The sequence below is a fragment of the Pan troglodytes genome, chromosome 7 (genome assembly GCF_028858775.2).
Source record: "Pan troglodytes isolate AG18354 chromosome 7, NHGRI_mPanTro3-v2.0_pri, whole genome shotgun sequence".
Taxonomy (NCBI): domain Eukaryota; kingdom Metazoa; phylum Chordata; class Mammalia; order Primates; family Hominidae; genus Pan; species Pan troglodytes.
In genome coordinates this window covers 51,289,541-51,304,147 of record NC_072405.2, presented here as the reverse complement: position 1 = coordinate 51,304,147, position 14,607 = coordinate 51,289,541, and the positions used below count along the sequence as shown (strand labels likewise).

General features: G+C 38.9%; 1 protein-coding gene across 11 annotated transcripts in view; it reads right to left on the bottom strand.

The window, feature by feature from the left end:
- Positions 1 to 14,607, bottom strand: part of HOOK3 (hook microtubule tethering protein 3) — a 134,001-nt gene that overhangs the window by 32,321 nt on the left and 87,073 nt on the right. For 8 of the 11 annotated variants that reach the window (XM_063816319.1, XM_054656702.2, XM_063816323.1 and 5 more), the window contains 2 exons: positions 11,062 to 11,202; positions 239 to 326 (listed from right to left, as the gene is read on the bottom strand). In XM_063816319.1, coding sequence (XP_063672389.1) covers positions 239 to 326; positions 11,062 to 11,202 — 229 coding nt within the window. The remainder of the gene's footprint in view (positions 1 to 238; positions 327 to 11,061; positions 11,203 to 14,607) is intronic. The other 3 variants (XM_063816321.1, XM_063816325.1, XM_063816322.1) reach the window with 2 other exon arrangements.

The window sequence follows — 14,607 nt, the reverse complement described above, 5'->3', positions numbered from 1 at the left end:
TTCTTCAGTTGGTAACTAGAAATGAACTTCTAATTCCCAGCAGAGCGAATCTGAAGAGACAATAAAGTACTATCTGGTCCTTTTTATAAGGAATGTTAGTAAAAAGGAAAACACTATTTCTTTTCTATAACCAATATAATACTAAATTATTTTGACAAAAAACATCAAATAAAAAATAAAAGTTATTTCTCAACATTGTGAAACTGATGGACCATCGTTGGTACATATTAAAACTTACATCTTCTGCTTTTGAGCCTTGATCCTGTAAAGATTTTTGTAATTCTTCAACTTGTGACTGTACTTCCAGAAGTCTTTGATTCACCAGCCTAGAAATGAAATGTACATTAATTTTCCAAGTGGTGAGTTATGTATGCCTTTTTTCCTTAGGTTGTCATATTAGTTAGAAAGTATAATTAGCAAAATCAAGTCTCATGTTATAGCAGTAGTAGTATAGTAGTGGCCTAATGTCATGAGTGGCAGCTTACTTTTCTGATTATTTTTGGTATTGCTTGAAATTTCGAATGATGACTTCTAACACAGTGTTTGGGTGGGCACATATTTTAGAACCAATGTACTTATGCATATTAATTTCTCTGAAATTCACTTCAATACATGTTTATGAAGACTATGTCTCACGGACTGTGCTCAGCACTAGTATTAAAAGATCTCTGCACTCAGGAAGGGGGTGGTGGCCCATGCCAGCACTTTGGGAGGCCAAGGTGGATGGACTGCATGAGAGCTCAGGAGTTTGAGGCCAGCCTGGCCAGCATGGTGAAACTCCATCTCTACCAAAAATAGAAAAATTAGCCAGGCATGGTGGTAAGCACCTGTAAGTCCCAGCTACTTGTGGGGAAGAGGTAGGAGGATCGCTTGAGCCCAGGAGGTCGAGGCTGAAGTGAGCTGTGTTCGTGCCACTGCACTCCAGTCTGGGCAACACAGTGAGACCCTGCCTCACAAAAAAAAAAAAAAAAAAAAAAAAAAAGATCCCTGCCCTCACGGAATTAAAGTCTAGTGGGGAGGAAAAAGTGTAAACAAATAAAATACAATCAGATAAAAACTTCAAAGTAGTACATAGATGCATATAAAAATGATGGTCAAAGAAGCAATAACTCTGGAGGAGTTAAAATACTCTGGACTTGAAATGAGACTAGAACAATAAATAAAACATCTATGAGTTAAGGGTGGAAAGGAGATTCAAGACAGAGGTCAGTATGTCCAAAGTATGCAGAAAAATAAGAGGATGCAGTGAATTCAGGAATGGTATAGATGATGAGTATTTTATGAGAGGAAGAAAGGCCGGAGAGAAACTGGGGGAAAAGGAGATCAGCACAACCCTGTATGGAATACAAAGTGTCTGCTGGGATTATCCTGTAATCAGCAAGCCTCAAGTCAGGCTGAAACTGGAACAACTCAGATAACCTTAAATAACGCTGATTCCACGGCTTGACTTTCTTTTTTCTTTTTCTTTTTCTTTTTTTTTTTTTGAGACGGAGTCTCCTTCTGTTGCCCAGGCTGGAGTGCAATGGTGCAATCTCAGCTCACTGCAACCTCCGCCTCCCAGGCTCAAGCAATCCTCGTGCCTCAGCCTCCTGAGTAGTTGGGATTACAGATGCGCACCATCATGCCTGGCTAATTTTTGTATTTTTAGTAGAGACGGGGTTTCACTATGTTGATCAGGGTGGTCTCGAACTCCTGACCTCAGGTGATCCACCTGCCTCGGCCTCCCAAAGTGCTGGGATTACAGGCATGAGCCACCGCGCCTGGCCCATGGCTTGACTTTCATAAATTCTCTAGGTCATGATGCAACATTCAGGAGACCAGCTTACCTCCCAAGGTCTTGGGTGATACTGAAGGATTGCAAGAAGGGAGAACATGGTCAGACAGATCACACAGGTAGTATGTCAGACAGATCACTTTGGTTTTAAAATGGAAGATATTATCAAAAAGGTTCAAGAGCAGGCATGAAGATAAGAGAAGGCTATTATTATTATTATTACTAAATATGCCTGAAATAGAAAGGGACAGAGGAGGAAATAGAAAGGGACAGACGAACTATCTTGAGAAAAGGCAAAAGAATATAAGGATTTTGGTATTCGCTGAGAAGGGAAGACAAAAGGAATAGGATAAGAAAGAAATACAGGAATCTGATTTTACATTTGTTGAAAATGAAATGCCTAGAAATTTGTCAAACAGCTAGATACCTCAATCTAAAGCAGAGAGAAGCCTGAATTGAACATACAGATTTGGGAGCCATGTGGAGTTAACTGAGGCCATGAGCAAAAATGATATTGTCTAGAAAGAATGTGAAAAACAGTGTAAAAGACTAACAAAGAAGGCCCATGGCGGATCAACCAAGGGGTAGAAAGAGGAACCTCACCCTGAAGAATATCAGAGAATGAGAGAGAATGTAAGAGATGGGTATTATTGAAATAAAAAATTTGAAGAAGGGGGAACTGAATAACAACACTGAATATAGCAGAAAGACGAGGAAAGATAAAGTCTTGAGTGCTGCTATGGGATTGGCCATTTAAGAGATGATCAGTTATCTTAGTAAGAAATACTTCCGTGAAATGGTAGTAGCAGAAGCCAGACTGCTCCAAATTAAGGAGAAAACAAGACACTGAGTGTTTAGAATCCAAACAGCCAAACAGTTTAATAAGAAATGCTTTTACTTAAATTACAAGAAATTATAGGTTTATAATTTAGAAAGGATCACAGTAAAAATTTAATTAAAGCTATAACTTTTTCACATCAAGGTAAAAAAATCTGAGTGGTTTTGAGTAACAAAAGAATAAATTACCTGAAAAATCCACATTCAATATGGGGACACAGGTCCATAAACACATTACTAGTAATACCATAATACTGTTCACTCTTTTCAGAAAGCAAAATGGAAATATGTATTCAACTAAAAGATTATTTCAACTATCCATCTTAGTCATTTTTGAGATTATTTCATCAAACAATACTGTAAGCCAACTAGGCGGAAGCCATTGTAAACATCATAAAACACAATCCAGTATGTACCAAGATGTTCTTTGGAATGGTTTAAAAACAGCTAAATTCTCTCAGTGGGGAATAGGTGAGCAAAAATAGTAATGTAACTGTTAAAGTATGCAGTATGTAAGCAACATAAATATAAGAAAATATTTATGGAAAAAGTACATCTAGAAAATACTCAAAAAATTGAAATAATATCAAGCATCTTCTCTGAACACAATAAAACTAGAAATCAGTTAACAAAAGAAATTTTAGAAACTATACAAACACATGGAAATTCAACAATATGTTCCTGAATGACCAGTGGGTCAATGAAGAAATCAACAAGGAAACTGAAAAATTTATTGAAACAAATGATAATGGAAACACAACATACCGAAATCTATGGGATACAGCAAAAGCCGTAGTAAGAGGGAAATTTATGGGCACAAGTACCTACATCAAAAAAGAGAAAACCTTCAAATAAACAACCTAACGATGCCACTGAACGAACTAGAAAGGGAAGAGCAAACCAAACCCAAAATTAGTAGAAGAAATAATAAAGATAAGAGCAGGCTGGGTGTGGTGGCTCACACCTATAACCCCAGCACTTTGGGAGGCCAATGTGGGTGGATCACTTGAGGTTAGGAGTTTGAGACAAGCCTGGCCAACATGGTGAAACTCCATCTCTACTAAAAATACAAAAATTAGCCAGGGGTGGTGGTGCACGCCTATAGTCCCAGCTACTGTGGAGGCTGAGGCAGGAGAATCACTTGAACCCAGGAGGTGGAGGTTGCATGAGCCGAGATCGCGCCACTACACTCCAGCCTGGGTGACAGAGTGAGACTCTGTCTCTAAATAAACAAATAGATAAAAAATAAGGATCAGAGCAGAAATAAATGAATTTGAAATGAAGAAAACAATACAAAAGAGCAACAAAACAAAAACCAGTTTTTTGAAAAGATAAATTGACAAACCTTTAGCCAGACTAAGAAAAAAAGAGAGAAGACCCAAATAAATAAAATCAGAGCCAAAAAAACAAGACATTACAACTGATACCGGAGAAATTCAAAGGATTACTGGTTATTATGAGCAACTATATGCCAAAAAATTGAAAAATCTAGAAGAAATGGATAAATTCCTAGACACATATGATCTACCAAGATTGAATCATGAAGAAATCCAAAACCTGAACAGACCAATAGCAAGTAATGAGATTGAAGCCATAATAAAAAGTCTACCAATAAAGGCCCCAGATCCGATGACTTCACTGGCAAATTCTACAAAACATTTAAAGAACTTATACCAATCCTACTCAAACTATTCTGAAAAATAGAGGAAGAAGGAATACCTCCAAACTCATTCTATGTGGCAAATATTACCCTGATACCAAAACGAGACAAAGACACATCAAAAGAAAAAAAACAAAACAAAACTATAGGCCAGGCATAGTGGCTCACGCCTGTAATCCCAACACTTTGGGAGGCCAAGGCAGGTGGATCACCTGATGTCAAGAGTTCGAGACCAGCCTGGCCAACACGGTGAAAACCTGGCTCTACTAAGCTACTGCACTCCAGCTTGGGCGACAGAGTAAGACCCTGTCTTAAAAATATATATATAAGTATAGGCCAATATAACTAATGAATATTGATGCAAAAATCCTCAATAAAATACTGCAAACCAAATTCAACAACACATTAAAAAGATCATTTATTATGACCAAATGGGATTGATCCCAAGTATGCAAGGATGGTTCAACATCCTCATACCAACTAATGTGACACATTATATCAATAGAATAAAGGACAAAGACCATATGACCATTTCAAGTGATGTTGAAAAAGCATTTGATAAAATTCAATGACAATTCATGATAAAAACTCTCAAAAAACTAGGTATAAAAGGAACATACCTCAACATAATAAAAGTTACATACGAGAGACCCATAGCTAGTATCATACTGAATGGGGAAAAACTGAAAGTCTCTCCTCTAAGATCAGGAACAGGACAAGGATGCTCACTTTCACCCTGTTATTCAACACAGTACTAGAAGTCCTAGCCAGAGCAATCAGACAAGAGAAAGAAATAAAGGGCATCTAAATTAGAAAGGAAGAAGTCAAATTACAAATCAACATACAAAAATCAGTAACATTTTTTTTTTTTTTTTTTTTTGAGACGGAGTCTCTGTCACCAGGCTGCAGGGCAGTGGCATGATCTCAGCTCACTACAACCTCCACCTCCTGCATTCAAGCAATTCTCCTGCCTCAGCCCTCTGAGTAGCTGGGACTACAGGCGTGCACCACCACACCCAGCTAATTTTTGTATTTTTAGCAGAGACGGAGTTTCACCATGTTGGCCAGGATGGTCTCAATCTCCTGACCTTGTGATTCGCCCACCTCAGCCTCCCAAAGTGCTGGGATTACAGGGAAGAGCCACCGCACCTGGCCAAAAATCAGTAACTTTTTTTTTTTTTTTTTTTTTGAGACAGAGTCTCACTCTGTCGCCCAGGCTGGAGTGCAGTGGCATGATCTCAGCTCACTGCAAGCTGCACCTCCCAGGTTCATGCAATTCTCCTGCCTCAGCCTCCTGAGTAGTTGGGACTACAGGCGCTCACCACCACGCCTAGCTAATTTTTTGTATTTTTAGTAGAGACGGGGTTTCACCGTGTTCGCCAGGATGGTCTCAATCTCCTGACCTCGTGATCCACCCGCCTCGGCCTCCCAAAGTGCTGGGATTACAGGCATGAAACACCGGGCCCAGCCAAAAATCAGTAACATTTCTATAGGCCAACAGCAAACAATCTGAAAAAGAAATCAAGAATCCCATTTATGATCACTACAGATAAAATAAAATACCTAGGAATTAAGCAAAGAAGTGAATGAGCTCTACAATTAAAACTAAAAAACACTGATGCAAGAAATTGAAGACACAAAAAAATGGAAAGATATTCTATGTTCATGAATTAGAAGAATCAGTATTGTTAAAATGTCCATGCTGGGTGCGGTGGCTCACATCTGTAATCCTAGCTCTTAGGGAGGCAAAGGCAGGAGGATAGCCTGAGCCCAGGGGTGTGAGACCTGCCTGGGCAATTTAGTGAGACCCAGTTCTCCACTAAAAGGAAAAAAAAAAACAAAAACAAAGTACTCAGTATGTCCAAGTGCCATATGTTGGCATATTGTTGGCCAGACGCAGTGGCTCACACCTGTAATCCCAGCACTTTGGGAGGCTGAGGTGGGTGGATCACCTGAGGTCAGGAGTTTGAGACCAGCCCAGCCAACAGGGCAAAACCCTGTCTCTACTAAAATACAAAAATTAACTGGGCGTGGTGGCTCATGTCTGTAGTCCCAGCTACTCGGAAGGCTGAGGCAAGAGAATTGCTTGAACCTGGGAGGTGGAGGTTGCAATGAGCTATAGATAGTGCCAGTGCACTCCAGCCTGGGTGACAGAGACAGACTCTATCTCCAAAAGAAAAAAAAAAAAAAAAAAAGGTCCATACTATCCAAAGCTATCTATCTACAGATTCAAAACAATCCCTATCAAAATAACAATGATATTCTTCACAGAAATAGAAAAAACAATCCTAAAATTTATATGGAACCACAGAATACCCAGAATAACCAAAGCTATTCTAAGCAAAAAGAACAAAACCGGAGGAATCATGTTACCTGACTTCAAATTATACTACAGAGCTATAGTAATCAAAACAGCATGGCACTTACATAAAAACAGACACATAGACCAGTGGAACAGAAAAGAGAAGTCAGAGATAAATCTATACACCTACAGTGAACTTATTTTGACAAAGATGCCAAGAACATACTCTGGGGAAAGGGCAGTCTCTTCGATAAAAGGTACTGGATATCATTATGCAAAATAATGAAACTAGACCCCCTATCTCTTGCCATATACAAAGATCCAATCAAAATGGATCAAAGATTTAAATCTGAGACCTGAAAATAATAAAACAAAACTGGAGAAAGGCTCACCGGACATTGGTGTGGGCAAAGATTTCTTGAGTAATACTCCATAAGCCCAAGGAACCAAAGGAAAAAGGAACAAATGGGATCACATCAAGTTAAAAAGCTTCTGCATAGCAAAGGAAACAATCAACAAAGTGAGAGACAACTGACAGAATGGGTGAAAATACGTGCAAACTCCCCATCTCACAAGGGATGACTAACCAGAATATATAAGGAGCTCAAACAACTCTACAGGAAAAACTCCAATAATCCGATTTTAAAAACAGGCACAAGGAGAGCTGGGCATGGTGTCTCATCCCTGTAATCCCAGCACTTTGGGAGGCTGAGGTGGGTGGATTGCTTGAGCCCAGGAGTTTAAGACTAGCCTGGGCAACATGGCAAAACCCCATCTCTACAAAAAAATAGAAAAAATTAGCTAGCCATGGTGGACATGCCTGTAATCTCAGCTACTTGGAAGATGAGGTGGGAAGATCGCTTGAGCCCGGGCTGTCAAGGCTGCAGTGAGCTATGATTGTGCCACTGCATTCCAGCCTGGGTGAGGGAGTGAGATCCTCAAAAAAAAAAAAAAAAAAAAAAAAGATCTAAACAGATATTTATTTCTCAAAAGAGGCTGGACATGGTGGTTCATGCCTATAATCCCAGCACTTTCGGAAGCTGAGGTGGGAGGATCCCTTGAGTCCAGGAGTTTGAAACCAGCCTGGGCAACATAGGGAGACCCTGTCTCTCCAGAAAATTAAAAAATCAGCCAGGCATGGTGGTGTGTACCTATAGTTCCAGCTATTTAGAGGCTGACATGGAAGGACAGTTTGAGCCTGGGAGGTTGAGTCTACAGTGAGCTGTGATCATACCACTGCAGTCCAGCCTGGGCGACAGAGTAAGATCCTGTCTCAAAAAAATAAAATAAAATAAAAAAATTAATAGGCACAGAAAATGTGGTATATGTAGATGTAGACAATGTAGCACTATTTAGCCATAAAAAAGAATGAAATCCTGTCATTTGCAAAAACATGCATGAAACTGAAGGTCATTATGTTAAGTGAAATAACAGGCACAGGAAGACAAACTTCACATACTCTCACTTATTTGTGGGAGCTAAAAATTAAAAAAATTAAACTCATGGAGCTTGAGAGTAGATGGGATGGTTACCAGAGGCTGGGAAGGGTAGTGGGGAGAGGTTAATGGGTACATAAAAACAGAAAGAATGAATAAGACCTAGTATTTCCTAGCGCAACAAAGTGACTATAGTAAAAAATAATGTAATTGTACATTTGAAAATACCTAAAGAGTATAATGGGATTGTTCGTAACATAAATGATAAATGCTTGAGAGGATGGATACCCCATTTACCCCAATATGATTATTATGCACTGCATGCCTGTATCAAACTATCTCATGTAACTCATAAATATATATACCTACTATGTACCCACAAAAATAAAAAAAATAAACAGTTCATCTACAAAATAAATGAGGATTATAATGCCTACCTCATGGGGTTGTTTAAAAGACTTAAGTGTGCCTAGCAGAGTCCCTGCATATTGCAGGTATTCTATCAATGTGAATTGCTTCTACTTTCTTTCTCCCACTTCAGGGATTGAGATAGTTAACATTTTAATCAAAGTCTAATTGCTGAATATATACAGCTGTGGGATGCAGGGACAGGGTGAGCTTGAGATTATAACACAGTCTGAGAGGTACAGAAACAAGATCAGGTCTACTTTGACAGAATTCCTGGGGAATCCTGATGTGGCTTCCCTCTCAACCCTCCACCCTCTTCTAATATTGTTTGAGGATTGGCAGGTATTACAGATACACTAAAGTGCTCACTCTTGGGAAAACTAATTGGAAAGGACTTCAGAGGTCTACGACAGACTTTGCTTTCTGACAGATGACATACATGGGCAGTGAGCAAACTGTAACAGACTCAGTGGGACCCAATGTTGTCAACTAGTAGGATATTAAGTTAGAGTCAAGGTAATATAAATACTCATTAAATTCAGTAAGAACAAACTTAGGGTAACTCATTTATGAGAAAAAACATCCTGTGAGAGGAAGACAGGAAAAGGAATAAATATTGTGCAAACATAGTAGAAGATAAATTGGCAAGAAAGAGGGTATGGACTAGGTATGGAGGCTTTGGAGTCAGGCAGCCAGGGTCTGAGTCTGAGTTCCCTCATCTGTAAAACTTTCATAAAGTAAGAAAGCATATTTAAGACACCCAGCACAATGCCTGAGACAAACAGGTGCTTAGTAAATATTACCTGTTATTATCGTTATAGATCATAGGCAGCCATAATCTAAGTTATTCATCATCAGTGTTGTAATTTAAGAAACAATCACAACACTAAGTTGTACCAGCGGTAAGTCACACAGGAACTTGGGTGGTGATTAGTCATCCACAGACATGGACACTGTATAAATGACAATTGGCTGTCCTGTCTCTGGGAAAAAGAGCAACAATTATAAAGCCTGTGAGAAACAACACAAAGCAGTATGAAGAAAGTTGTGGGTGCTTTCTCACTAAAAAAATACTAGGGTAGGGAGAGACTTTTCTGACTAAAATGGCTAAAATACAGCCCAGAGGCAAAGGATGAATGAGGCGAACATCAAGACACTTGCACCAGAGGGACTGCCCACCCGCCAGCTGCTCCCGCAATCTCCTCCGCTCTACTGTCTCCATTTCCCACTTTTTCTGAGTACTTTAAAAAATCCCTCATTCTCTAGACTCCTCAGAGTTGATGTAAAATTTTCTCTTTCTGTTTATGCTTGATGGTGCTCTTATAATCACTCTAGCATTTATACTGATTTACACTGTTTGTTGATTCTATCTCAGTAGCTTTAAAATGTAAAGCTATAGGAAAAAGGGTAGGATGTATACAACTGTCACAGCAATTGTGACTCCTAAGATTGACTTCCAACTGGGAGAAGCCAAATCAATCACTCAAAATAAACAAATAATCTGTAATGTCAGGTGAGCTATGAAGCTATTAATAAAAACGTCAAATCCTTAAAAAATGACAGTATCACTGCAGTAAAACAAAAACGACGCAAAACAAAACAAAAAAGAAAAAAAACTATATGTTTGTGATCTAAGAAACATTTCCAAAAAGGAAAAGAACAAAAAGACAGTCACAACAAAATATAAATGTAACCCTTGTCAGAGTAAATCACTGATTTTACAGTGACTGACTTTGAGTGAATAGCACCATGTTGCTGAAAACTTACAAGCAGAAAAGTGATTTTCTTGTTAATTTTGCAAATTCTAAATTCTCAAAATAAGTCAGTTGTTCCTAAGATGAATCATTTCCTTTTAGGGTCACAATAAATAACAGATTAGAAGAAAAATGCTTTGTCAATCCAATTACGAGGGAGCTACTGCTCTCCCCACACCAACAGAGCTCCAACACACTGGCCTGTGGAAATGGTAAACTCTATTAGCCCGACAACAACTGTGAATTGAAATTCTTGTGAAAGACTGAATTATCGGATTTTTAAAAATCCTCTAGCTTTAATTAGTGATTAGAAAGGGTAAATGGTAGAGCTCTGGTATCATTTTGCATGAAGAAGTAAAGAGGACAACACCATTCTAAAAAGGCCCAATGTTTTTTGGCAAGTCTGCCCAAAAGTGGAGAAATGGATTCAAGTTCTCTAAAAGGGAAAGAGAACAGCACATGGCCATTTTTCAAACTACAATTCAGATCTTTGTTGTTGGTTTTTTTGTTTGTTTGTTTGTTTTGAGACAGAGTTTTGCTCTATTGCCCAAGCTGGAGTGCAGTGGTGTGGCCTTGGCTCACTGCAACCTCTGCCTCCTGGGCTCAAATGATCCTTCTACCTCCGCCTCCTGAGTAGCTGGGACCACAGGCATGCACCACCATGCCTGGCTAATTTTTGCATTTTTTTGTAGAGATGGAGTTTCATTCACCATGTTGCCCAGGCTGGTCTCGAACTCCTGAGCTCAAGCCATCTGCCCTCCTCGGCCTCCCAAAGTGCTGGGATTACAGGCGTGAGCCACCATGCCCTGCCAGTTCTTTGTTTAAGGGATTCAGAATCAAGGCAAATAGGGAGAACTTATAGCCAGATGCGGCCACCTATAATACTCTACCTATTCTCTGTCTCCAGTTCATTCTTGCGTAGATTTGCATCATCTAGAAGGCTCTGCAATAAGGCTATTTTTTCATTGTCCGAACCTTCTTGGTTAAGCTTTAACATCTTATTCTCATGCTGAAGACGAATAAGTTTCTCCCTGAATGAACAAAATAAAAACTAAATATTATATACACAGTCATTTGGTGCATTAATATACAACACAGGTATCAAATCCAGCTAAGCACTCTTACAAATTTAATACCAGAACAGAAATGAAAAATAAAGAACCTGCAACAAATTCAGCTATTATAGCTGGTAAAGACATTACATTTCAGGTTTTAAATATTTTCTTTATAGAAATAATACAGTCTCTAAATATCATGATTTGTCATAAATATGATTTCAAAATCCTATTTCTTCCCTGATTTAAACATTTAAACTATGAATGCATTTATTTATTTATTTGATTCTTATCAGAGAACATAATCTCTAATGATGCTATGATCTTAAATTATCAATCATTTGGTGGCAAGATACTATATTTGACAAGAATCACTTCAAGACATTCAGTCTACCCATTCCTGAAATATGTAAAATTAAATTCTTGAAACAAGCCAGATCATTACAATCAGGTTACTGGACTGCACTGTTTTGGACTCTGTATAAGCCAAAAACTTACATTAAGGGATATTAAAAACAGTATCCATACAGAACTTGCCACCATATTTACTGCAGGGACAATATAATTAAATGTTAGGTCATATGAAGACATACTTGTTGAAGATATAATTCATTCTTTTCTTTACACAGGGTCATCTTTAGAGGGCCCCATGAAGGTAGTATGAACAGATACCAAACACTATGAAAAGCTGTGGAAAAGCTTCTTGTGGATAAAGAAAAATCAAAGAAAGAAAGAAACATAGACACACACACATTGCTCTTATTTTGTAAACACAATAAATCTTTTACTTTTGCTACTGAAAAGATGAACCAAATCTGTGATCTAATTCAAGCAACTATTTAGAATTTGATGTATTTTATTATGGGCAACATGGACTTTTTTTTTTTTTTTTGAGACGGGGTCTCTGTCACCCAGGCTGAAGTGCAGTGGTATGATCTCAGCTCACTGCCACCTCCACCTCCTGAGTTCAAGCAATTCTTCTGCCTCAGTATGGGCAACATGGACCGTATATTTTTCAGTTACAAAGTAAACACATACATTGCACGGAAAAGAAGACAAATGAAAAGAAAATATAAACCCTCCATAACTATAGCGCAAAATGACTACTGCTGAAATATAGCCTTCTAATTCTATGCACGTATACTCGCATGCAAACATTTTTCAAATGGGATCACACAGTACATGTACATTGGTACCTGCTATTTACACCTAAAATTTCACAATCTTTTTATATCATTAAATATACTTGAATATTTTAAATGACATGACATTAAAATCGTTACTTATTTAATAAACGCCCAATTATTGGGCATTTAGATTGCTGCCAATTTTGAGCTTTAACAAGTTAATAAGATTAGCTTTATAAATATACTTCTCTGTATATCCTTGGTTTTCCTTAGGATTAAACTCCCAGAAAAGTAATTTTTGGATCAAAAGATAGGTGCATTTTTAGACAACAGACACATCCTGCCAGTCTCCCCAAAAGAAAGGTTGTACCACTTTAATCTTTTCCCTTCAGTTTATGAGATCTCCAATTTGTCCACACTCTTAACATCAATGAAAAGTATCAAATATTAACCCACTGTCTAAAACATGTTGCAAAATTTTCGTCCCAGTTTATCATTTTTCCTTGATAGCTCTCTTCTGGACACAGAGCATATTTTAATCCGTATCTAGTCATACTCAGAAAAGCCATATTTGCTGAATCTTTATCATCATTGTTCTTTTTTTTCAGACAGAATCTAGCTGTCGCCCAGGCTGGAGGACTGTGGCGCAATCTAGGCTCACTGCAACCCTGCCTCCTGGGTTCAAATGATTCTCGTGCCTCAGCTTCCTGAGTAGCTGGGATTACAGGCGTGTGCTAGCACACCCAGCTAATTTTTTTGTATTTTTAGTAGTGACAGGGTTTTGCCATGTTGGCCAGGATGGTCTCGAACTCCTGGCCTCAAGTGATCCGCCTGCCTTGGCCTCCCGAAGCGCTGGCATTTTGGATGTGAGCCACCACACCTGGCCTATCATTGTTCTTAGTTTAAAAAACCAACTGTATTACCAATAAGTTTCCTTAAAAATTGTGAGTTGTTTTGGACATAACCACTTATTTATAAATGTTCATAAATACGTGTTCATTTATTCAACAAATCTTATTGGTTCAATTATAAAGTAGCATATCAGATGGCAGAAAAGAAAAAGGTACACAAGATACTTCCAGATTTGGTGCTGCCTTAACACGCCTTTTGTTTGTACTTCTTATTTTTTTTTTTTTTTGAGATGGAGTTTCGCTCTTGTTGCCCAGACTGGAGTGCAATGGCGCGATCTCGGCTCACCGCAACCTCTGCCTCCTGGGTTCAAGTGATTCTCCTACCTCACCCTCCCGAGTAGGTGGGATTACCGGCATGCATCACCAAGCCCAGTTAATTTTGTACTTTTTAGTAGAGACAGGGTTTCACCATGTTGGTCAGGCTGGTCTCGAACTCCTGACCTCAGGTGATCCACCCACTTTGGCCTCCCAAAGTGCTAGGATTACAGGAGTGAGCCACCGTGCCCAGCCCATTTGTCCTTCTTAAACAAATGCTAACCAACAACTACAAATTGTTTCCATTTATTCAAAAAATATTTGAATGCTTATTTCAACTTTTACAGTGTATGAAACCCTTACACAATTGTTATTTAATATCCACCAAGGAGTTTATGAAGAAGCAAGGCCAGTGTCCATTTTGAAAAGGGGCAAATAGGCCCCAAAAAGGTAAAAAGCAATATTCAGAATTAATCAGTCTCCTTTTAATGGACAATTGGTGTCTCCCCCACTTATTTTTCATTTTTACACATAAAGCTAGTTATGCATAAAAATAAATGAAACTGGCTGGGTGCGGCGGCTTACACCTGTAATCCCAGCACTTTGGGAGGGCAAGGCAGGCAGATCACTTCAGCTCAAGGAGTTCAAGACCAGCCTGGGAAACATGGCAAAACCCAGTCTCTACAAAAAATAGCCAGGCGTGGTGGCACGCGCCTGAGATCCCAACTACTAAGCAGGCTGAGGTAGGAGGATTGCTTGAGCCCAGAAGGTCAAGGCTGCAGTGAGCCATGACTGTGCCACTGCACTCCAGCCTGGGTGACAGAGCAAGACCTTGCCTCTAAATAAATAAATAAATGGAATTTTTAAAATGCTATGATTAAAAATATAAGGTATGATTGAGGGAAGAGTAGTTAAGATGGGGAGTCATTTCCTCCTGTCTATAGCATTATTATCTTTCCCAGACCTTTCCGTGTGGTTAGCAGATAAATCTTTTTTTTTTTTTTTTTTTTTTGAGACGGAGTCTCGCTCTGTCCCCCAGGCTGGAGTGCAGTGGCGCAACTTCAGCTCACTGCAAGCTCCGCCTCCTG